This window comes from Lycorma delicatula, chromosome 10 (assembly GCF_047948215.1).
Source record: "Lycorma delicatula isolate Av1 chromosome 10, ASM4794821v1, whole genome shotgun sequence".
In the NCBI taxonomy this organism is placed as follows: Eukaryota; Metazoa; Arthropoda; class Insecta; order Hemiptera; family Fulgoridae; genus Lycorma; species Lycorma delicatula.
The window spans coordinates 111308494-111335316 of record NC_134464.1 but is presented as its reverse complement, the minus strand read 5'-3'; the positions used below and the strand labels follow the sequence as shown (position 1 = coordinate 111335316).

General features: G+C 28.7%; 1 protein-coding gene across 1 annotated transcript; it reads left to right on the top strand.

Moving 5' to 3' along the window:
* Positions 1-1569: 1569 nt before the first annotated feature.
* LOC142331499 (uncharacterized) lies at positions 1570-26805 on the top strand. Its single transcript, XM_075377444.1, has 4 exons — positions 1570-1698; positions 4428-4538; positions 20374-20558; positions 26256-26805. Exons 1-4 carry the CDS (start codon positions 1578-1580, stop codon positions 26775-26777), a joined length of 939 nt encoding a protein of 312 aa, XP_075233559.1. The 5' UTR covers positions 1570-1577; the 3' UTR covers positions 26778-26805.
* The last annotated feature ends 18 nt before the right edge of the window (positions 26806-26823 follow it).

Genomic DNA, 26823 nt, shown 5'->3' with positions numbered 1-26823 from the left:
GTGATGATAGTAATAATAAGTGGTACTTATTTTTATTGGTTCCAGAGTTATAGCCAAATAACATTTTTTTTTAATGAAATATTTTGATTTTACAAGGAGAAGGCCCGTCGGTTCAAATCAGACTTCAACTCTTTTTTTTTAATTTAAAAAAAAATTAATTCATTGATTTATTAATAATTATTAACCTCTGCTTGTAAAAAAAAGTATGAAAAAAATCAGAAGTTATTAGTGAAATAAACTTCTATATACTTTTAAAAATGTGTATATGCAATTTAATATGGGTGCAAGACGTCATGTGGTGTCCACATCAGATTTTTAAACTAAGTAGAATTCAAAATTTAAAAAGGATGTATAAAATAGACTTAAGAAAATCGCACTAAAAATCTAAACAAATAATGATTTTTTTCTATTCTGCTTTAAATTTGATCTTCTTGACTTCGGTGTCAAATAAGGACTAATGGGTTTATGGGAGTTTTTTTAATTTGGCAATAAGTCAATAATTTTAAATAATTATTTTTATGATTAATACTATTTTTAAATAATAATAATAATTATTATTTTTTTAATAGCGTCATTCTGTGCAACAAGGTTATTATCTTTTTTAAATCGATAAAAATTTATTTTACTGTGGATTAAAAAGAAATTATTGTGCTGCTACAAAAAATATCTTAGAGTTGGATGGTAAATGTAAATAAAAATTAGTTTAAAAACAACAAAGTAAAATAAGAGTTGATTTTTAAAATTATTTCTTTTAAACGATCAATTTTTAAATTTTACAAGTTCATTTTTTCCTTTTCCGAGACACTTTTGTGTTCATGTACGACTATCTAAACTGACATACCTAGTTCTCTCTCTACTTTGTTCTTTCAAAATATTCTCCCTTGATATATTTTCCTTTACCTTAAATATTTTCCCTTACCTTTTTAAGGGAAAAAGAGAAAAAATATAATTCCCTTACTTTTTTAATTTTTCCCTTGCTTTTACTTTTTTCTCTTACCTTTTTTATGTTAATGTTTTTGTTTATTGTTTTAATTATCTACTTTTTGATTTTCTTTTAATTATTTAATGTTTTTTTATCTGTTTTCCTTTTTATTAAATTATTTGGGTTTTTCATTAGCGATTACCCGGGACTAATGTTTTGAGGTTCCTACTTTTTCTATTTTCTGTGTTCTATTCGATCACCAATAATTCTAAAACTAATTACGATCAAATAACATGACGGTATTTATTTTTAAGTTCTTATCTTATGCGACGTATCAAGAAATAATAGTTTACATTTTTCACTGCTAATTTTAATACCTTCCTTCTTAATCTACATTCTCATTTTTGTTAGTTCTTTTTGAATGTTTTCCTTTTTTTCTCCTCAAATAACGATATCATCTCCTGACATTATCCTCTCTGTTTCTTGTTTTTAAATTATATTCTATTTTTATGTTATTATTTATGTATTTATTTATACATATGCCCAGTAACAGTTGCTGATAGATAACATCGAATGCGATAGCGTAATAATTAGATAATAATACAATTTATAAACCTAAAATTATTTTTCTTTTTTTTTCAGGATATTAGATAGCATGAAAATACCAACATCTCAGGGTAGATCTTCAGGTTTTCATATAAGTGATATATTAGATTTGAATGATGCTAAAGTTGGTCAAGCTCAGGGGCAAGACACATTAGGACCTAATAACCCAGGTATTTATCAATATTACTGTTATAACCAGATCTTAAATTTTAAATTATTATAATCGTGAAATAGTTTTGTATAAAATTAAATTTGTTTGTTGGATTGAGTATTTATAATTTTATCGTATGATTTTAAATGAATACTAGGAAATCCGACTTTATTCAGTTGGTTTCGAAGAAACCAATTCGAAACGTGTCATACGATGGGTATCTTCTAGTAGTTTTACGAATAGGATACATACCATAAAGAATGAATACCATTGTCATTTTACAAACCTTTTTTTTTTTTTTTTGTCTTCAGTCATTTGACTGGTTTGATGCAGCTCTCCAAGATTCCCTATCTAGTGCTAGTCGTTTCATTTCAGTATACCCTCTACATCCTACATCCCCAACAATTTGTTTTACATACTCCAAACGTGGCCTGCCTACACAATTTTTCCCTTCTACCTGTCCTTCCAATATTAAAGCGACTATTCCAGGATGCCTTAGTACGTGGCCTATAAGTCTGTCTCTTCTTTTAACTATATTTTTCCAAATGCTACTTTCTTCACCTATTTGCCGCAATACCTCTTCATTTGTCACTTTATCCACCCATCTGATTTTTAACATTCTCCTATAGCACCACATTTCAAATGCTTCTAATCTTTTCTTCTCAGATACTCCGATTGTCCAAGTTTCACTTCCATATAAAGCGACACTCCAAACATACACTTTCAAAAATCTTTTCCTGACATTTAAATTAATTTTTGATGTAAACAAATTATATTTCTTACTGAAGGCTCGTTTAGCTTGTGCTATTCGGCATTTTATATCGCTCCTGCTTCGTCCATCTTTAGTAATTTTACTTCCCATATAACAAAATTCTTCTACCTCCATAATCTTTTCTCCTCCTATTTTCACATTCAGCGGTCCATCTGTTATTTCTACTACATTTCATTATTTTTGTTTTGTTATTGTTTATTTTCATGCGATAGTTCTTGCGTATGACTTCATCTATGCCGTTCATTGTTTCTTCTAAATCCTTTTTACTCTCGGCTAGAATTACTATATCATCAGCAAATCGTAGCATCTTTATCTTTTCACCTTGTACTGTTACTCCGAATCTAAATTGTTCTTTAACATCATTAACTGCTAGTTCCATGTAAAGATTAAAAAGTAACGGAGATAGGGAACATCCTTGTCGGACTCCCTTTCTTATTAGAGCTTCTTTCTTATGTTCTTCAATTGTTATTGTTGCTGTTTGGTTCCTGTACATGTTAGCAATTGTTCTTCTATCTCTGTATTTGAACCCTAATTTTTTTAAAATTTTACAAACCATAAAATAAAAATTGTATTTCAAAATAATGTAAAAAAATAAAAAGGAAGGGTTTAAAAGACAACCCAAATTATACTTTTATTAATGAAAAACATTTTTTCTAAAATTTCTTAAGAAGAAGATTGAGTATTTTTAAGAAAAAAAAAATGATATTAAATTTATAATTTACAATAAATGCAATTTTTTGTAGAATAACCATAAAAAATTGAGAAATTTTCAATTTGTAATCGGCTTAAAAAACAGCAGGTTCTCAATTTGATCCATATTATTTCTCTTTATACATTTCCAAGCTTTATTTTTTATTAAATGCACAGATTTTGATGACTTTTTTGAGGGATTTGATTTAGTGACCCGGTAATAAGTTTCTTCCACACGATTTAAATGGAAGATTTTATATTTCTTGTTATAATTATTAAAAAAAAAATATTCAATTTCTTTTTTAGGTGTTTATTTTGTGAATACTGTAAAAAAATTAAGGGTTATTACATTTTTGGTGATTATTTGTTTAAAATTTTTTTGAGAGTTTGAAATTAAAGAACTCAAAAATGTATTTTTTGTGCTTTTTTAAGGATTTTTATGTTATTTTAAAAAAAATATTTATTTTATTTATTATAGTTTTCTCGAAAATATGCATACATAATATTAAATAAAGTTCGAAACTGAATAAGTTCATTAAAAAAAACCAAAAACCACATTATTTGATGTGTTTAGTAAATAACTCGAAGAATAAAAATTTAATTAAACAAAGTGTAGAATTGTTACTCAATGATATTATATACTTAGATTATTTGAAATAAAAATTTTTAGTCAAAGAAAATTATTTTTTCAATAATATACAAGTAATAGACTAGTAATAATAAATAAAGAGTGATAACCGTTTGGGTTTCTGTATTTTAGGACTTGTTAATAATAGTAAATATAATGAACATATCAGTTTTAGGCCTATTTTAAAATAATTAGAGGAAGCATAATATTTTAATTATTTTTCACTTAAGGTGTCTGGAATTTTTAAATAAATCTAAGCGTGTTATACGATCATGTTCAACATTTTCAAACGCATTAAAATTTTTTATAAAAAGTAACACTTTTTTTGAAACTTTAGAATTTGTTCTATTTGTATACACAGTTAAATAATTTTATGCTTAGCGTCCGGCTATAATTAAAGATTACATTAAATAGAACGATGCGTACATAAATAGGTGCATGAGTTGCAATCAAAATAGAAAAAATTACTTAAATACTATTGTTGATATTAGCTTAGGTCAATTTTTGTAGCAAATGATAAAATATACATTTTTTATGGTCGGCTATTTTTTAACTATATTTAAATTTGACATAATATTTTATGATCTAGTAAAATTATCTAGTTTTAAATACAAATTAGAAAAAAAAATTGAGTTTGGTGTTTCGTTATTTGTTTTAGGAGCAGAATTAACACCTTTGGGTCCTCATAACTTAATATTCCCAACTAGTCTTCAAGCACCGACAGAAGTAATACAACAACATTGGGCGAGCACACTAACTGAATTAAGAGGTATGTTCTTTAATTTTTTATTCCATATATATATATATGTATAATTATTTTAATAGATTTAAAAGCAACGGTCTCAATTATACTTATATTTTGTTGTATATACAATTTTCAAACTTTACTACATGTAAATTGAATATACATATAGATTAAAACTGCATATGATAAAAATTAATAAAAAATAAAACTTCCACGCATTAAAATTTATCTGATGGACAAATTTCTACGATTCTGTATTCGTTTCTTCAACTGTAAATGTTTTTCAGATTACTGAAGTGAAAAATTGATTAAGCAAAGAAATTAAACTTTTTACGTAGATAATGTTAAAATAATTTTTTCATTTGCCGTCACAATTACTACTTTTAATCGTCTCTCTGTATTAATTTCTCTATTTTTATCTAAAAAACAGGTTTATCGTGTTAATGTTTCTTTTTTTCATACGGGCAATATTTTTTTGGTTGGTGTATCCATATTTATATATATATATTTTTTAAGTAAATATATTTGAAAAAATAAAACAGTCTTAAAAAATAGCAAGTATTTTTTTCGATCTTTTGACCAAGTGTTCAGTTGTTCTTTTCTCTTTGCGCACTCTTTAATTATTTTATTTTATTAAATTATTAAAATTCTTTTTCCCATTGATTGTACATGATATATTAACTATAAAAATACTAATCTATTATTGCTTTACAACATATGAACTAAAGAAAATGTGTGTTAGGATAATATGCAATATACAGTCTCTGTAAAATAATAGTGGCGTTTTAAATGAATATAGCTTCAGAACAAAGCATTGTAAAGAGATGAACTGTATTAAGAGAAACACTGCAAGTTTGTGTGCAAAAGCTGGCGCACGCCCATTGTTTTTCCAGTGTACACAAGTAACACGTGCGCGTTAGTCATCGTGTTTGCGGTGCAGAGGAAGGTTCAATTTGTCTTGTGGCTTGCTATGTTTGAGTCAGTTACACATGTTAGGCGTGAATACCGTCGTGTGTACAACGAAGACTCCCCCTGCATGAAAATAACATTCGGCAGTGGGACAAACAAATCAAAGCAATAGGCAGCCTACTAAAGCAAAAACGTTCAGGATGGCCATCAACGTCTGATGAAATGATTAAAGCGATGCGAACAAGTTTCTTGAGTAGCCCGAAGAAATCTGTTAGTAATCTAGACGATTGGGCATTCCTAAAACAACTATTCACAGTGTGTTAAAAAGACGGTTACGTTCCATTGCGTACAAAATTCAGGTGTTGCAACAGCTTTATCCACAGGACAAAGTGAAGCGATTTGATTTTACTGTAGACATTCTGGATAGGTTACAGGAGGATAATGATTTTTTTTTAAACAAATTCATTTTCTATGATGAAGTAACGTCTCATATTTCTGGACGAGTACATCGGAATAATGTTCGTATGTAAGGTACTGAATATCCATATGCCGTTATTGAACATTAACGTGACAGTGAAAACGTGAATGTGTGATGTTCTATTTGACGAGACAGAGTTATTGGCCCCTTCTTTTTTACTGAAAAAAAAAAAAATAACGGGAACATCTTCCAGGATATGTTAAAAGGGTTGCAGCGTCCCAAATACCGGAGAATTCCATTTTTCAGTTAGACGGTGCTCTTCCACATTTTGCCGCAACATACTTAAGAACGTACAGACGTCACGTCGGAACTAGATCAGGGATGGTCAAAATGGATATTTCCGTTGAAATCTAAAAACCGAAATTTTTCGCGATCACAATACTTCCTTTACTTCGTACAAGGAAGTAAAAATAAAAAGAATGATAAGTTTTTCTGTAATATTGTAAAGGACCTTTGCACCGATATTTATGGTTTTTTAATGTCATTCTAATTGAAGCGAAAATTCATTTATATTTAATTTTTTTTGAGAATTTTATACATTGGTATCTTAATCCAGTGATACAGGTATAATCTCATTAAAATATAATTAATATCATGAATCGGGAGTTATACTGAAATCAGAAAGTTCTTCTAAAAGAGTATTGTATTATTTGTTAATTTATTAGTGGTAGTGTTTCTGCTTTTCATCCGCCCGTTCCGAATTCGAGTTTCGTTCAGGCATGGAATTTTTACTCGCTACAGAAATTTGTTATCCATCATTAAATGATATTGGACGCAATCTGTTGTTGATATATAAATAATTATTAAATTCACTTGAAAAAGTATTTTGTTGTGACAATTTTAATTAAACAAAACAAAGATAATATGGTGTGCCACTGATTACACATTAATAGGTAATTCCCTTTGTATATATATATATATATATATATATATGATAAATTTTTATCTCTTAATACTTTTTTCCTAAGTTCAAATTTCATGTTATCCTTTAAAGAAGTAATTTTATCTCATTTTAAATTTATATAATACATTTATATTTCCTTGGTTAACTTGGTGTCTTTGCTTAGAAAAGCTGAAAAATGTTTTTGTATATCTAATTAAAAAGCAAAACAAAAACCAAAATAAAGTAATTACAAGAAATATAATTATTATAATAAACTAACAGAATTTCCAGTTTTTATTCCAATAATTAGTTATATGATATATTAGTATTAGAAAGTCCCGAAAACATTTAATGAATTTTTAAATGGATTTTGCCATTTAATAGTTAATTCGTAATCGATAAAAAGTTTCTTTGAAAGAAGGTATTTTTTAACAAAGTTTCCTCGTTTATCAAGTCATAAAAGTACAATTCATTAATGAAACACAAAAAAAAGATGGCTTTTTGTGAAGAACTGGTTTTGTTTTTATAAATAGATCTATGAAAAGAACATAAATCTACATATATTTACAAAATTTTAGGTGTTTCTTCATGGGTGTGTGTGTGTGTGAGTGCGCGCGTGCGCGTGTATGCACGCGCGCGAGCTCACGTGGATAAGAAAATAATTTTCAGATAATATTACAGTAAACATAAATATTAGCTCATCGGAAGATTCATTTAGCAACACCTCTACATTACGTAGAAAGCCTTCATACAATTATTTTGTTTTTACCTGTAAAGTATTTTTTGTGTTTGTACCTGAAATTCTTTTTTAGATAAACTGAATAGAATATATAAGAATACTGTTTATTTATGACATGTTTAGAAATAGTGTAGAAAATTAAAAATATAACACAAAATGTTCGAAATAAATTGGTTGAAATAATTTATTATAATTTCTTGAAAATCCCTCAGAGATTGAAATTACTTACTTTGTATTTGAAATGAAATGTTGAAGTAATCCTAAGAATCAATGGAAAAGAAGAAATTCATTTTAAGTAATCGATAGAATATTTTAAATTAAAGTTCACAAAAACGGTTTACTATTAGAAGAAACAACATATTTATTACATTTTATTTCATATTTAAATTGTGCGTGTGCGCGCGTGCATGCGTGTGAACGCACACACACACACACACACACACACACACACACACACATATATACACTTGTATGCAAGTAGAGGTAAAATTTATTGCTAAACCATTTTAAAGAAATTTATTGCATCTTCATTTTACAATATATTCAGTAAAATACTATATTGACAATAGTATTCAAAAAGTGACGCAACCTTAAGGGAAAAAGAGTAAGTTACTCGTACAATAGTAGTGGTAGCCACCATTATGCGATTCACATAATTGAATACGACGTTGCGTGCTTTTAAATAAATGTTGTAACGTTTGTTGCGGTATTGCAGGGACACATCGTTCAATTTCGCTCTGAAATTCGGGAATTGTGTGAGGATGAGTTTTGTATGTAGTATTCTTAGGTATCCGCACAACAAAAATTCAGGAAGGGTTAAATCAGGAGACCGAGGTGGCCACAATCCCTTCGAAATCACTTGTCCATGAAAACACTGATACAAGAAAATCATAGTGTTCTTGGCTGTATGAGTCCGTAGCATTGCCCTGCTGAAACCACGTGTTTTCTAGCCTGTTGCGTTGACGTGTTTTCTAGTATGTGGCGTTCACAGTTCACTGTGCCGTGAAAGATTGTCATGAAGATTCGCTTACGTGACATTGCACACCCAACAACCACTTTTTTCCGCGCAGTGGAGATTCGTACAGCTGATGTGGATTTTCTGTGCACTAAATGCGTGAGTTCTGTTCATTCACGTTTTCATCAAGGGGAACCATACTTCGTTAGACCAAAACTAATTATCTAATTCGTCATCTGGCATTACAGATGATACGAACCACTGACAGAAAGCTACACGTTTTCCAGTGACTGCAGGTAACAACTCATGAACAGCATGATTTTGTACGGATTCATCTAAACACTTAGCGTTGTCGTGTGGTCACCACCAACGGAGAGACCAGACTGGCTAGACGGCCGTCGCATAGACTTCTTGGGAATAACAGAATGTGCAACTTGCACGTCGATCAACTTTCCTGGCGTTAGCATTATCGGTCGAGCACTTTTGGCTGCATCTGCCACGTTCCCTCTCTCTTGGAACATGACGTAAAGCCGCTTGAGGGAGGACTTGTTTGGTGTATCCACGCCAAACTTTTCTGTGAAGGCATTCTGGGTCTGGACATAACTGGTACATCTAATACATTGAGAAACAATGAATATTTTCTGCTGCATTAAGTAACCCATTTTTCCTCAATTAAACTTGCAACAAAAGAAGGAAACATTCTTCCTGGTTTTCTTCCATTCTTCTTCGTGGTTGCGTCACTTTTGAACACTGTATTACTATTAAATATTGCAATACAGGAAATAAAATGAATACAGGAAATAAAATGATACAGGAAATGATAAAATTATGATGTAATCATGCGCTACTAATCAAATGCGTTTATTTACAAATGCGTTGTAAGTAAACGCATTTGTCTACTTACAAATGCGTTTCAAGAAGGAAATAATATATTTTTTTATTTGCACATATATATATATATATATATATATATTTATTTATTTCAAAGTATAATTATTACTTTGCCTTTTTCATTAAGTATATAAAATCTAAAATTGCTGGATACATGCTGTAAAAATGGATCGATTCAGCATCAATTAAGGTGACTTTATGTGAATTTTCCATTTTCTTTTTGTGAATTCTTGATAAATCATAATTACTTTTGATTAAAAACTTGAAATGCATGTGTTAGGAAAAGTTAAAAATTAAAAAAAAAAGTTTAAATTGGTCCACAATTCTCGTGTTAATAAGCTAAAACAAGTATAATAATAATAATTTTTTGTTCTTTAAAAGTAGATATCGAAGTGGAACCTTAGAACTTAATTATCTTTGCGAACTTTGTAAGAATATAAAAAATTTTTTACCAATTTTAATTTCTTCATGTGATGCTGATCGGTTAATTATTTTATTTTAATAATACAGTTGATTTTGTACAATTTTTAAAAATTATGCGTTGAATATGATGTTTACATCCTACATTTTTGTTCACGAGAAATCCAAATCTCGTTACCGGAATTTCACTTATAATTTCTTCTCTAACAATTAGTCTTTATTATTTTTTCTAACCCGTTCCTATTATTTAGACTTTTTTTAATATTTTATTATATATTTTAATAAATTTACTCTAAGATTATATTCTTGATTAGTATTAATTTTATTAATTATAATATAAATAATTTTATTTAAATGCACCGATTAATTTGGTATTTTAAAACAAAAAATCTGTGGCTGATTGGTAGTGTCTCTGCCTTTCATCCACAGGTCCTGGGTTCAAATTCCGGTCAGGTATGGCATTTTTCATTCGTTAAAAATTTTTATTTTTATATTCTCACAAAAAAGCTTCTTTGTAAGCTTTTGTGGTGAATTAATTTATCGGTAACCCCCACAAAAAAAAACCGGTAATTTAAAATTTCTATTCAATTGATCATTTTTATTTTTAATTTAAATTAGATTATTTGTTAGCAGTTACAGGTTAAATTCATTATCTATAGATTTAAATTAATATTGCATATAGAAAGATTACATAGGTTTATCTGTTACTATTATTATTATTACTACAAGTATATTAGCACTGTACACCCTCCTCAGCGTAATTCATTACATGTTAACATTTCAGAGGGTTGAGATTTGGTCGGTTAGTTATAGGGCAATAGCCAACGTATATAAGTATAAAGAGGGGTTGAAAAATCAGCTCAGTGTAGGGGGTGTTATTTTCTTCATTTGTATTCATTTTAACCTCGTTACTTAAGGATTTAAATTGATTGATGGTTTTTAATAAAATCCAATCGTACTTGTATCAGATTGGACCTAATATTCCGGTTTTAGCCCTTACTTGTATTAACTTGTAAGTGTTTACAGATAAATTAATCATATAAAACGTGTAGTTAGTTTTGTTGTTTATTTTTTGGATTAAGGAGGATTCCTTTTAGAAAATTAGTACATCATGAAAATTGTTATTATCTTTGGATTATGATAATTTATTTTTAAATAACTTAATCGTGCTTAAAAACAGGGGATTTTTTATTAATATAGATTCAATCTTTCTACAAGTGATATAATATGTAATTTTATTTACATTTGGAAAATGTAACCTTTTCAGATAATATTTTTAATACGAACTTAATAAAAAATAAATAAAAAAAATAACGAAAATAAAAACTAGATTTTTTTTCGTAAAACTTAAAAACGTAGCCTTTTTTAGTTCTATTTCTCGGCCTTAGGTGGGAAATTCGAGATTGTGGTAAATCAATTTCTTCTGATGCATACAAACTTTTCTTTTTTCGTAGTAATCTTTTATTCTTCCAGATTTGGCTTTCTTTGTGTTTTGTCCACGTCTTGATTTCTCCTGGAAGTTTTGGTTTTTATTTTTACTTCCTCGTACGAAGTAAAAGAAGTATTGTGATCGTGAAAAATTTCGGTTTTCAGATTTCAACGGAAATATCCATTTTGACTATCCCTGAATCTATTTTGACTAGTTTCGGCGTGACGTCTGTACCTACGTATCTCGCATAACTAAAAAACGATTAGCCGTAGGATGTAGAAGTTTTGGATTTAGAACTGTTGTAATATCTAGTTGTGCACCTCCCCTTTTGATTGCAATCGCCTAAACGAACGTGTCCAAAAAAGTCCAAAATCCAACAAAAAATTGAATTTTGGACTTTTTCTTAATTGCGGTAAGCCCTCATTGAGAGATTTTGAATGATATATCATGTGGTACTTATTTTAATTAGTTTCAGAATTAATAGTCAAATAAAATTTTAATTAATGAAATATTTGTGTTTTACAAGGGGAAGGCACATCGGTTCGAATCAGACTTCATCTCCTTTTAATATTTAACTTTTTTTTTAATTGAAATATTTTGATTTATTAATAATTATTAATCTCTGATTGTAAAAAGGTTTTAGAATAATAATAATAATAATTCAATAATAACAATTAAAAAAAAAATATGAAAACAATATCAGAAGTTAGTAATGAAATAAAATTTTATGTACTTTTAAAAATGTGTATATGCAATTTAATAGGCGTACAAGGAAGTCATGTAGTATCCACATCAGATATTATAATATTTTTTCTGTCTTTAGTGGTTTCTTCTGTTATACTAAATCTTGAACCGGTTTGAACTATTTGGCACTTTGTTTTTTTGAGAATTAAGGAATTCAAAGATTTCTTTTATGTATCTGTTGTTATTCATTCTGGAAATATGGTTGTAGAAACTATTATCTTTCTCATTGTATCTGAGAGTCTTTTTTTTTATTCAAATTTTTGTTGGGAATTAATTTTTTTTTTTTTAGAATTTCGCACCTAATATTTTCAAAATTATTTTTCTTTCCTTTGTTATTCATTGCTAACGTTGACGCTACGCATAACGTTTCGCTGGTTTTACTATTGTGTTGTAATGTACAATTTTAACTTTCTAATAAAAATCAGAGACATTTTCAGAGTGATTTTTTCTTCAGTGATTTTTTCCAGAGTGATTTTTTAATTATATGTGTCTTTAATCATTTGGAATACGCCACAAAGGAATAAAATAAAAAGAACTCTAAAACAATAAACTCAAAGAACTCTAAAAAAATACTTTTTTTGTGTGTTCTACCCGTTCCATTTTCCTAGTTATTAAAAATGTTTTATTTTCTTAATATTTTGACCATTGATTTCTAAATTTTTTATAAGTTCTTAATGTTGGTCATGATTTTAGTTTTATGAAGGAGATTTTAAGCCCCACTTTAGCCGTTTGTTTCTTTGTTCTTTTATTCGTATCTCTTCCTCTTCCTACCATTCTTTAGCTAAGAACTATGTCATCTACGAATGGGAGACAATTGCACTTCAATCCTTTTATCCCTACTTTAATCCCGGAATTTTTGTTTAAGTTCTTATTCCATTCCTTGACAACCTTCCCAATGTTCACAATTGAACAACAGAGATGAAAGTCCATCACCCTGTCTGATCTCGATTTTAATACGCTGATAATTCTCCCATGAATTTCATTTTTGAGTATGTGTCAGTAAAAGTAGCTTTTATGATATTTTTTTTTTTTTTCATATAAAGCAAGTTCTTTTAAACTTGTGATTATAGAAAATATGACTATGGATTAATGTGCTTTATGGAAATCGATGAACTTTATTACGTATGTTTTGTTTGAAAGTTTGATATAGTTTATAATACTACCTCAATTTTTCAAATAAATAAATGGTACTTTATTTATTTTTTTTAATTATTAATACTTCTTAAAAATTACTCAATAAAATTTTATTTGAAATCAAAATTTTCTCGTTCAAATATTATAAATATTTATCGCATTAAATTTATTCTAAATTAAAGATTAATTAAATGAAGTACGATTTTTCCTCTTTTATTTAAGGAAACAGTTTTGTGAAATTTAAATAAATTTGTCATTTTTGTCAAGGAAACAAGAAGTAAAAATCTGGTGTGTACACCACATAACTTCCTTGTACGCCTATTAAGTTACATACACACATTCTTTTTAAATGAAAGTACATAATATTTTATTTCATTAATATCTTCTGATATTTTTTCATATATTATTTTATTATTATTATTGAATTATTATTTATCGTAATTTTTTTTACAATCAGAGGTTAATAATTATTAATAAATCAATATATTTAAATTTAAAAAAAAGTTAAAAAAAGGAGGTCTGGTTCGACCGATGTGCTTTCCCCTTGTAAGATGCAAATGTTCCATTAATTAAACTTTTATCTGGTTATAATTCTGGAACCAATGAAAACAAGTACAACTTATGATATATCTTAAAAAACCCTCAATAAGGGCTTATTACTGCATCCTATTTTTTGGATTTTGGGCTTTTTTGGAACACTTTTGGTCCAGTCGATTGCAGTCAAAAGGGGAGGTGCACAACTAGATGTTAAACATATCTAAATCGAAAATTTTAACATCCCACGGCTAATCGTGTTTGAGTTATGCGAGATTCATACCTACATACATACGTACAGACGTCACGACGAAACTAGTCAAAATGGATTCAGGGATGGTCAAAAATAATATTTCCGTTGAAATCTGAAAACCGAAATTATTCGCGATCACAAAACTTTCTTTACTTCGTATAAGGAAGTAAAAATATGAAAAAAATCAGAAGTTATTAGCGAAATAAAATTTTCTGTACTCTTAAAAACGTGTAAATGTAATTTAATAGGCGTACAAGGAAGTCAGTGTCCACATCAAATGTTTTTGATGGCAGTATCTGAAAGTTTTTCTAGTAATTTTTTATGATTCCATCATTTCAAAGGAAATACATGGTTCAATATCTTGGCAAAATTAAAATTATACTATATTATACTAAAAAAATAAAATAAAAAATGTTCAAATTGTTTTCTGTAATTTTTCACTGCCTTTTATACTCTAAACATCTATCGTGAAATATTTTATTCGTTACACAAAGATTACCTTTTTCATCTGCGTCAGTATGACATATCATTATTTTTAAATTACTTCTGGTTTTTTTTCATTTTTATAATTCTAAAAGATAATTCTACAATGAAGTAATTTCGTAGTTGATCAGCCTCTAAAACCACACCTATTTGTGTAATAAAAATAAAATGTCGGAGTATCCATGTACTAGTTAAACAGAATACACAATATATATTGTACTTCTTTTAAAATTTTAAATAAAAGTTAGATGAAAAAAGATCCAAAAGAAAAACCTAACAGTAATAGTAGCAATTTAAAGGTGTGTCGGTATTTATTAAAAGATGTTGAAAACAGTTTTATTAAAAAGAGAATCAAACAGGAAATCTTTAGTATTAGGTTAGTTTTTATTTGTCGCTACCACTATTATATAATCTTTTATTATGAATGAAAGAAAACTTAGGACTACATACAAATCCTTAAGAAAAATATCTTAGAATCTGTATTTGGTTGTCGTGTATTGTAACCGATGTTGTAGTTTTGTTATGTCTTCCTGTCCATCCGTCGGTTTTCTCGTTCATGTTTCTTGTTTGTTTGACAAATGAGAATTGAATGAATCGGTGACCGAATGACTGGCAGAGAAGATTGTACACGATGTAGAAGATGAAGAAGAAAAAAAAGGAGATGAATAAGGAAAAAGAGTGGGGTAAAGTATGATAAAACTGCTAAGGTGGGGGTTGAGAAAATAACATTTCACAAAGAATTAAATATAGTTCAAACGTTTTTTCCTATTATATATCGATTTCATTGTGAGCTATATAGTACAAGCATTAACATCGGTGACATAAAACACATTCTTACAATAATAGAACTGAATTTTGGGTTTAGATTTGAATAATACGTTATCCTAATATACACCGGTCTACTTTTATCGGTCATTGTGTGTACTTGTATGTCAAAGTGAACGCAATAGGCGTGTAATAACGTAACAAAGAAATCTATAGGTTATTGTGGGGTACACACAGGGATACCACTACTATGTCGCTACCTTTTATCTACCTCTAATTCTATTTCACTCATACCCTGTGTGTTTCCCCACATATATATGTAATTATAGAAACTACTGTTGCCAACTTAAACTAACCTTACCTAACGGAACCTACCCTTATTTATGTTATATTCTTATTGGATGATATACGTATGTATTAAGTAGGGTAGTTTTATCACAATATATAAGGGGCGGTGAGGGTGTTTTAAATCGTTCAATTCTGTTCTGATTTTATCCGTACCGTACATCTGCTTCTATCTTTCTTTCAACCTTTCTGCTGCCCTCTGCTAACAGCTATCACCAGCGGTTTAATTTTTAATAATAGTTTTATAACATCTGCTTTTGATGCCTTTCGTTCATATTTTTTTTTCTATTCGGTATTAATTTTACATTGCAACTTATTATCTGTTGTTAATTTATCGATTCATCATTTTTTTTAATCAATTTTATTATCGGTGGTGACTGGTTACTGATTGTTTGAATTTTAACTCACATTTCCTATCTCTTATTAATGCACAATTAGTGCATTAGCTTTCAGTATAAAAAAAACTCACAAATTTTAACGTTTATTAAATTCTATTTTAAATTAATTTAAATTTAAATTTTAACTTTTAACAGATATAACGTTATCTCTCTCTCTCTTACACACACACACTCACACACACTCACACACATTCACTTTTAATATTAATTTCTATCTAATAAAAATTTTAATTTAAATAAATTCCTTGAAAATATTTAAGTTCTACATCATGAATAAATCTGAGATTTAGTTCTGCATTTTTGCTTATTTTAATCACCTCACAGCCAACGGTGCACAGAGGTTGATGCTGACGGTAATATTCTCAACCGTCTCTAACTATCCGTAATAATGAATGTGTGAATACTTATTTTATATGGGTTTGTTCTGGAGTCAACATTTCGGTTCATAATTTTTATTTAGTGCAGTTTCGATTTAGAAAGTAATACTACGTAACTGAGCTACTCTAACCTCCAATTTTTTAAAATTATTATTTTTTAATTAGTTATTAAGAAAAAGAAAATAGTAATGTAGATATAGGAATCGAAATCTATACTGTAAATTGTATAGTAAGTTCTAATTCCTAGCCATTTTTAAGAAAAAATATTCAAATAATTGTTAAGAAAGTGCAATAGAAATAAATTTGATTTTTGAAATTTAACTCCACAGTAGACAGTTAAGTAAAAAAATCTTACTATTTTTTTTTTGTTTAATTTAAGAAATATTAAATATAGGTAAAATTGGTAATAAATATAGATATAAAAGTAATATAAAGAAAAAAGTATTTAAGTTATATAAATATAGGTAGCTAATTGCGTTTATTTTGTTTTTGTACTTCAGAACAGATGAAATAAATGATAAATTTTTCATTCACTTTATAAAATATTTACATTTGAGTAAATGAATTTCTTACAAAGATTTTCACACACACACACACACACACGCACACACACACACACACACACACACACACACACACACACACACACACACACACACACACACACACACACACACATATATATATATATATATATATATATATATATATATATATATATGTCGGAGAGGACTGGAGATTTGTCAGGGATTCAACGTTTTGTGTTTCACTCATTTTTATTATTACAAGTGGAGAATATATAAGATTATAATAAAGTTCAATTAATAAAAATGAGTAGATAACTCGTACAATGAAATAATTACAAATGATAATTATCACTTATCAATAACTCAGTAGTACACGAATTATAATATAAGATTAATTTAATTTAGAATTCAAATAATATTAAAACAACTTGCGATAGACCGAGGCACAGGGAAATAACGAATTCGCGATCACCAGGACGTCTGTTCGATCTGGGTTCCAAAGCAAGACTGCCTTTTCTCAATATTCTCAAATAATATGCCTACTGCATATTTCCTTTTCCTTATTAATTTTATGAAACCCCTATCGTCCTGGGATCCCGACTACCTTGACAACCATGTGCCTACCTAGGCCTAAGCCTACCGCAATAAAACAATTTAAACCTTATTTTACAAAATATTACAAGTAATAGTACATTTCTTAAAACTACTAAAAATACAGATATTCTAAAGAATATTCTCATCGTTTTGTCGGAAGATACTCCACTGTACTTTATTCTCCGACATATATATATATATTCGTATGAAATACACAAGCATAATAAAAATATCGTAAATTATTTAGTTATTAAACATTTATAAATTAGAAACGTTAATTTTACTCAGCCACTTCATAGACTGCCGCTAGCTTTATCAGCATGTAGTAAAATTTTTATCGCTGTGTAATCCGACGGTTCGTGAGGTTGTAAGACAGTACAGCGTTATTTACCAACAACGTCTAGAAAATCACCGTCAACCAGTTAGCGATTAATCTGCTTGATAACAGTGGAAACGTCCGAAGGTTGAAACGTCTCCATGTGCTTGAGTTAGGGGCTACTGAATGACAGTTTGAAGTTGTAATCGCCAAATATAGTGATGTTCTTTATTTTTTTTTGAATATAGCTACAAGTTGTTTTATCTTTTTTGTTCGAATAGCTATCGTTAGATTATTTGTTAGTTTTACTTTCCCCTTTAGATAGTGTTATAGCTCTAGAAGGGAAATTATTGTAATCAGTCCAATTTGTGCATATGCAATTTTCACCTGATTTTGACGTTTTGACACCTAGGAACCCAAAAAGCCGGATGGAAATTTTTCGGATGTTAATGTTCGTTCGTATCTACGTGTGTAGTTCGTTGTGGGCCTCTAAATCACGTTGTATTTCCAGAACTACTTGACCAATTTTGACCAAACTTATTTAAAGTGATCAATATTTAAAGTGTGAAAAAATAATTCGGTCTGGTTGGCTCAATACCTAGTTCGTTAAACATCGCGGCTACACCAGTCTGCCCACCGTGCAAGCAAAATTTTAAGTTGTGAAATTATATTTGTTTAGTTAATGCTGACCGTCACCGCTAGTACCGTGCGAATTAAATACGGTGTGCGCGCGCGCTTTAGTTACAATCATTGAATTAAATAAACGAAGCCGGCCTCCGTGGCTGGAGTGGTAACGTCTCCACTCCGGAGGTCCCGGGGTCGAATCCCGGTCAGGCATGCCATTTTTACATATTACAAACGTTTTCATTCATCTCATTCTCTGAAGCAATACCTTAAAGTGGTCCCGGAGGTTAAAAAAAATATATAAAACATTAAGTAAAATGATAAATATTTTTAATTAACAATTAATATAATCCACCTTATCTGCACGTTGATACGTTCTCTAGATCTTTCGGCTTTCTTGGAAGCCATCATCAGGAATTAAAATTAATACATTAAAGTCAAAGTTTAAAAATCATAGTTAAAGTTTAAAAACAGTCGTGACTGTCCCGGTCCTTCTAGTATACTGTATAGGATCTGTCTCTATAGTATACTAGTAGGATCGGAACAGTGATAACTGTTTTTAAACTTAACTATGATTTTTAAACGTTGACTTTAATACATTAATTTTAACTCCTGATGATGGATTCCAAGTAAGCCGAAAGATCTAGAGAACGTATCAACGCGCTGGTAAGGTGGATTATATTAATTGTTAATGTATTTAACATATCAGCGGTACCATGTTTGAGAAATTAATTTTAAATTAAGTTGTGTGTGTAAGCCGTGCATCAGAAACAACTGTGTTTTTTTTATTACTTATCTGTTTATTGTTGGATTTTATGGACTATGAAGTATTGGCAGATATATGCTTTTACTAATGAACTTTAAGATTATTGCTTACTGATAACTTTTGTTACGGATAGTTTATTTTGGGAGTTCCTTAAAAACCTCTATCATGTGCTTATTTTTCAAACTTACGATTCCACTTAAGGAGTCGATTGTAAATAAACTAGTTGTGGAAAAATGTGGTCTTTGGTTTTTTACTTTTTCCAGAAGATAACTGATTAAAATTTTAAATAATTTTTTTTTTACACTGAGTAAGTTGAAAACGATAAATGTTAATTCCGTAATTATAAACAATTTAAGCTACTTTATTTATTAACTTACTTAAAAATTATGTTAAAAGGAAAAGCTTAGTACAAAAGTTTAGGCAATTTTATACATTTTAATTTAACTACAAAATTTTGCGTAAAATGATATTTTATGTTTCTAAAAAAATGTTTATTTTTATTTAAATCTTTTAAAAGTTGGCTAAGTTGAAATGTGCCATTTTTAATCAGAAATCATTTTAAAAATTAAAAATTTCGTGAATATAGCTATTAAATTAAATTTTAAAATAAGCTGGATTATTTTACGTACTTTTAAGAAATATTAAAACAGTTTATTTTTAGCAGTAAAACTTTTACTATTTGAGTTATCTTATTTGTTGAGCTTTGAAGGAATTTACACGTTTTCGTAATTCATTTTAGTTTTAAACAATAACTTATAAAACAAATTTGACAAAAAAAAATCAGTTACTTTATAGTTATTTTATATTTAAATTAGCTTCATTCGAAGCGTATAGAAAAAATAATTTAAAAGCTTTAAAAATACTCTTGAAATTTTTCTAGAATTAAAAAATTTCTTTCGTGTTTTTAAATATTCATTTCGTAATTAACTTTTTATTTTTTTAATTGCGTACTTGCACAATTGCGTAATTTGTTTATTGCGTACAATAATACATAATTTTACTATTCATTAGAAATAAATCCATAATTTAACATAATAAAATTTTATAATTTTTACCATTTTTATTTACTTTTTTCTGAAATTTTAGGTCGTGCTAAAACTAACTACTTTTTTTTAAATGAAAACTTCTAATTTGAGAATAATTTCAAGCAAAATTCTTAAAATATTATTTAATAAGATTTCTATATATAATTTATTTAATACGTATAAATAGTTTTAAATAAGGAATAACTAAATCAATTTTTCCTTTTAAACTGAAGTTATTATTCCGTTTATTATTTTTTTATTTGATTGCAGGCGTTGCACAACAACAGCAAGCTAGTCCGGATAGCACATCACCAACAGTAACAGACGTTTCCTTATCTCATTCACCATCATTACTTTGTAGTACAACCGGTAGTGGTGCTACAAGCGCTTCACATTCTACACCTGGAGATCATCATAAACAAGAACACGATATTGAAGATGATATTGAGGAAGAGGTAATCGATTTCTTTTTTAATGGGGATATATTGATTAAATAAATTTTTATTTGATTATATAACCTCTTTGTTTAGCATCTCTTTATCTGCATGTTGCGTAATTTTTTTGTTACCATCCTAAAATTTTCGATCCAATTTATTAATAAAGTTGTTTAGTTAAGTAATATTTCTTGAAAATCTTTCCAATTATTTTGATTACGTCTTTAAAATCTTCTAGATTGTATAAATCTGTTAATATAACACTTGTCCATCTTTTGGTGAAAAAATTACTATAATTTTTACTTTCCCGTTTATATAGGGCTATAGAAGAGAAAGTATTGTAATTAATCGGTCCAATTTGGGCATATACGGTTTTCACCGGATCTTGACGTTTTAATACCTAAGGAACTCAAAAAATCGGATGGAAATTTTCCGGATCTAAATGTTCGTATGTACGTATGTTTGGTGTTGGGCTCTAAATCACCTTATATCTCTAGAACTGCTTCACCAATTTTGACCAAACTTGGTCAGATTACTTCTATATATGGGCATTGATGCCATTAAATTTTCAACTGTAAAAGTCAAGGGGGTGAGGCGGTAATGCAAGTTCACCCTCATTATCTCAACATTTCGCTTTATTAAGGTCATAATTTTTCTTAGACACATTTGTTAACAATTAAAAAATAATAATATTTGTAAAACAACATTTTTTAAAAATCGCACCCGCTCCACAAAAAAATGCCTTGTAGTCTTCTGTTATTTTGTGAGGTCACAGATGAGCGGTAGAATTAAATAAATTAATGATATTTAAAGTGTAAAAGAGTAATTCAGTCTGGCTGGGTCTCGAATTGTATCGCCCAGTTGACTCGGTACCTAGTGCGTTAACTTCTCAGCTACATCTGTCTACCGACTGTATAACCAAAATTTGTTCAACGTAAGTTGTGAAGTACCACCACACCCACGCGAATTGAATACGGTATGCGCGGGCGCTTTGGTTTAATCATTGAATTAAATAAACGACAAAATATTATATTTAAATAAAATGATAAATATTTTCAATTAAGTTGTGTGTGTAATCCGTGCATCAGAAACAACCCACAGTTGTAGGGGTTTCCCGGAACGCGGATTTTGAGCCGCGTGCCGGGAATGTCCTACAACTGTTCGTCAGCTTTTTCGTTTTTACATTATAAATATTCGATCTATTAAAACGATCTTTTTCGTGATCAGTCACTAGATTGATTTGAACTGTTCTTCAATTCTTTTTCATTTTTAATCTAAAATTGTTTACATGTTTCATCCTGAATTATTTAATATACATATTTCTTCTTACAATTTTTTTTATTGTACAAATTAAATTTCCACTTAGGAACAATTTAAAAAGTGTAAATCCTTGTACTTTTGGAGCTGTTACTCCATCTTCAGAGATTTTTTAAAAGATGTTAATTTAAATTCAAATCGATAATCGTTTTTAAATTAAACTGTTATGTTTATAATAGTCGGTCGTCAAGAATAAAATTAATTCGTACGTCAATAAGACAGTAACATCATGTTTGTAAGATATTTGCCACTATTATCTTAGATAATAGTCGATAACAGTTTAATTTAGATACAGTGTAGAAACAGTTTAAAGTGTAATTTAGATACAGTGTAGAAACAGTTTTAGTTCTAACTGTTCGTTAGTGGAAATTAATTTATACAACTGTATTAATACCAACGATGCTAAGTGCTTAGTAAATTAATTTTTTTTATTCTGTTGTCTTTTTTCTTGTACTAAATTTAAAAAAAACTAAAAAAAAAATCATTTATAGATCTAAATACACCGACAATTAGAGTATGGTACTGAATAAAAACTATTTGAGATCACCCAATCCAGATGCGATTCTATATAACATAATCGTGGTTGAACTATTATTCGAATAACTGCAGATATTACGTATATAACCATGTTCATAAATCGATATATATATATATATATATATATATATATATATACATATTTGGTGAATGAAGTGGAAATTAACTGATGGCGGTGATATTCCTTTGACCGTAAAAATTAGTCCTTTGCGAATCAAGGAGAAATCATTATTAGTGGAGAAAGGGTACTTCTCCTCTACTCTTGTCTGCTGTATTCGATTCCAGAATACCATTCTTACATTTTTTTAATTTAATCTTCCCCAATTTGCTTAAAAGTTTTTTTCAAATTTTATAAACACCCTTATCCTTTTCTAAAATTTTGTTTCGAAAGCCCCTATTTTATTCTTTCTTTTTTAGTTTTTTTTCTCTATTATTTACACTTTGCTATTAAAAAAAGTTTAAAACTTGATTTTAAAATATTTAATTTATAAATATAAATTATAATTCTATTTAGAATTTCTATGTTGTTTTCTCCAATCAGTTTTCCAGCTACTCTCGGGTCTGGGTGTGAGTATATAAGCAAATGCACTTACTGATACCGGCTTTCCAGACCTGACATAGTAGAAATTTAAATGTAAATGTATCGGTAAATATGTAGTCTGGAACAGACTCAGGTTTACCATTCCTGAGTCGTGTGGTTAATTGAAACCCGACCATCAAATAACACCGGTATCCACAATATCCGGCATCCAGTCTAGCATTTAAATATTCATATAAAAGTAACTGCCTTTATAAGGACTTGAACCTTAGAACTCTTGATTTCGGAAATCATCTTATTGTCTAAGAATTTCTATGTAACTATATCAAATATGAAGTATTTCATTATATGAAGTTTTTTAAATCGATATTCAGAAAATTGGCTGGCTAGGTTTTGTAAGGATTGGGTGATGTAGAAGAATTTAGTGATTGCACATCTATAATTTAATTATTCTTAGTGGCTTTCTTAAAACATTGCTTATGAATGAGTAATAAATAATAATAGTAGCAAATATACACGAGTTGTGCCGTAATCTATAAACTTGATTTCAACGAAAAATTACAATTATCACAGAAACGTTTATGTAAAGTATTGAAACACCTTCATTATTGATTAAAATATCTAGCTCAGTTATTGTTACAATAGTGATATAATTGAGATTAAAAACGGGATAGTTATAGTTACTTTTTATGAGAGTAATGATGTTCATTAGATAACCAGTCTTTGGGTTTGAAATAATGAACATATCACTTTTAGGGTTGAATATCATCTGGATTTTGGTTGTTTACACGTGGAACATATATTAATTTATAACTAATGAGAAACCACTTGATTTCCACTTTATATAACAAGCCTAATAATTTACTCTACTACTTACAAAAATAATTGATGTCTCATGTCAAGTTTTCTACAATCATTTCTTTTTACGTTTAACAAAACACAAATTTATATTTTTATGATTAGTCTAAAAGAAAGTTATTTCGGATATCCGAAAAATGTTTTGAATATCTTTTGGAAAGTCTATTTGTTTAAAAATTGGACTTGCTCAGAATAACTTATAACTATTTTGCGTAGCTTTATGTATTATATAAAATTATAAAACTAATTATAGAGTTAAAGTTAAATAAAGTTATAGCAACCAATCCGAAAGTACAAAATCCAAGCCTGTGATAAATACAGTGATCTTGTTATTTTGACATTAACCAATATATAAATTTTCAGGTAGTGGCCATAAAATTTTCAGGCAGTCAGTTTTTGTAACTTTTGGTCGATATTTAATCTAGGGTTATTGAAATGTTCTGCTAGATCCAACCCTGTTGTTTTTTTAATTTAAATGTACTAGTATGTTTTTATTTATTTCTAATGAAGATTTCTGGATAAATTTCACTTGTCTTCTGACATCCTAATAAAATGGATGCACAAGAAGATAGTCTTTATTTATTATAACGTCTACAGAATACAAATTTTACAGTGGTTAGCTTTATAGATTTTAATCAGTAGAATTTTGTTATCTAGAATCTTGTTACTTTGTTAGTTATAATTTGTTATCTCTTTATTTAAGATGTACTTTGTTGCTTTACGAAGTTTAAGATGAGATGCTGATATCTTTGGAAAACGATTATAATTTTTAATTTCCCGACTAAAACGATATATGCTATTATAACAGCTATAATAACGGGAAAGTAAGAATATAGATAGGTCAAACAAAAGCTAAAAAAAATGTTTTTTTTTTTTTTAAGTTTTGTGCGTTGAGACATTAAAAAAAATAGATTTAATATGTTTTTTATAGTCGCATTAACAATTAAAGTCATTAGCAACTCATCAGTATCTATGTGAATGTACCGGAAACTTGTAGTCTTGAAAAGACTCAGGGCAACCATTCCTGAGACGTGTGGTTAATTGAAACCCAACCACCAAAGAACACCGGCATCCTCGATCTAGTATTCAAATCCAAATAAAATAAACCGCCTTTATTACGATTTGAACCTTAAACCTCTTAACTTCGAGTGTTCATATAACTCTGGACTCCGTTGACCGATTTTCTTCAAACTTGATAGACAAGTACTACCTTCGGGGAGAATGTATTAAATTTTTCAAAAAATTGGAAAAAAGGGTAGGGGTGTTTTGGTCAAAATAAAATTTCTACTCTTTACTGGGATATTTTAGCATCTGTATTTTCTACATCGATAGGTCTTCAGTTTTTTAAAATTTGTTCTAAAATAGTGGTCTCGGTAATGCTTCGCCATTGCCAGAATGTTTACTACAGTTCAAACCTCACCAATCTCACTACTACATAAATCATTAAAAAAAAAGAATATAAATAAATAACCTAAAAAATTCTTTTAATAAATTTAATGTGGTTGTATATATCGAGAGATATCGTCCATATCGATTGTCATTGTTTATATCGATAGTTTTCTGTCAATATCAATTTCCTCAAACACTAACTACGTGTTTTTAAATAACATTACGTTTAACATAACGTTTTTTTTTTAAATAACATAATTTTGTAGTTTACTTTAAAATAAGCGGAAAATTATTTAATTTATTTTTTCTTATTTTAATGTGTTTTTTAATGAGTGCGTTATTTTCAGTTATATTCTGTAAAGTGATATTACTTTTCCTGTTGTTATGTTCTATCTTTTTTTTTAACAAAATTTTTCGTTTAGATAGTTATCAGATAATAATATCTAAATAAATCATATTTAAATATTAAGAACTAAGATGTAAACACTCTCGGGACATCAATAATAAATTGTAAAATTTTCAGCGAAGTCGGTTTAGTAGTTTTTGAGTTATTAGAGCCCACACAAATCGAAGATTGTATTCTATTTATATAGATTTAAAACTATCTCACAAGTTACCCATTGCATTTAAAATGTAAAAATCTTAATTTTTTTGATATCTCTTATTTTATAGTATTTCTTAAAAAAAAATTATTCAAAAATTTTCCCCCCCGTACTAGAAAATTATAACATTGTTTATTTATAATTATGGCCGTATCTTTCTATTTTTTTTAATGTTTAAACAATTTTTTTTTTAAATTTATTTTCACCCGTTCGTGCTTCCCTTTGTGTATAGAACCCCCAAAATAAAATGAAACTAATTTTTTTTTTTAATTTTGACTGTATTTAAAATCAATTTAAACGAATATTTTAATCATTAAAAAACTCCCCTGATGATGAGCCCAAAAATCGGTTAGTCATTGAATTGAAAAAATGAACGTTTAACTTGAGCAAGGAATTGTTAAGGCATGTCATTTAAAATAATTAATAAATTTTTTACGCTAATCGTAATTATAATTTTAATTTTTTTTTTGTAATTAGATCGAAGACGATGATCAGTCAAGATGTGGAGGTGGACCGGGCGGGACGTTAATGGGAACATCGTCAGGGACGGTCGGATCAAATGGAAGTGTACATAAAAAACGAAAAAGACGAGTATTATTTAGTAAAGCGCAGACGTACGAATTAGAAAGAAGATTTAGACAACAAAGATATTTATCGGCGCCGGAAAGAGAACATTTAGCATCGATAATTAGATTAACGCCGACACAAGTTAAAATATGGTTTCAAAATCACAGATATAAAACTAAAAGAGCTCAACAAGAAAAAGGTTTAGGTATAGATCACCATAGCAGCGGCTCATTACAATCTCCTAGACGTGTCGCTGTACCGGTTTTAGTTAGAGATGGTAAACCTTGTACCGCTACAGGTGTAGGTAAACCTGATCCTGCGCAATCGCATCAACAGACAAATATTATGGCACCACCATATTCACAGCAACCTCAACAACATCTAATGCATCCTGGCCAACCACAACTACCTCCAAGAACAATATGGTGGTAATATATAATATTATTTATATTAAAAAATAATGTGATTATTATTATTT

Excerpts from the sequence above, each read along its gene's own strand:
- LOC142331499 (XM_075377444.1), top strand. The coding sequence starts at position 1,578 with ATGAAAATACCAACATCTCAGGGTAGATCTTCAGGTTTTCATATAAGT. Across the intron at positions 4,539-20,373 it reads CACACTAACTGAATTAAGAG|GCGTTGCACAACAACAGCAA; the intron begins GTATGTTCTTTA and ends ATTTGATTGCAG. Across the intron at positions 20,559-26,255 it reads AAGATGATATTGAGGAAGAG|ATCGAAGACGATGATCAGTC; the intron begins GTAATCGATTTC and ends TTTTGTAATTAG.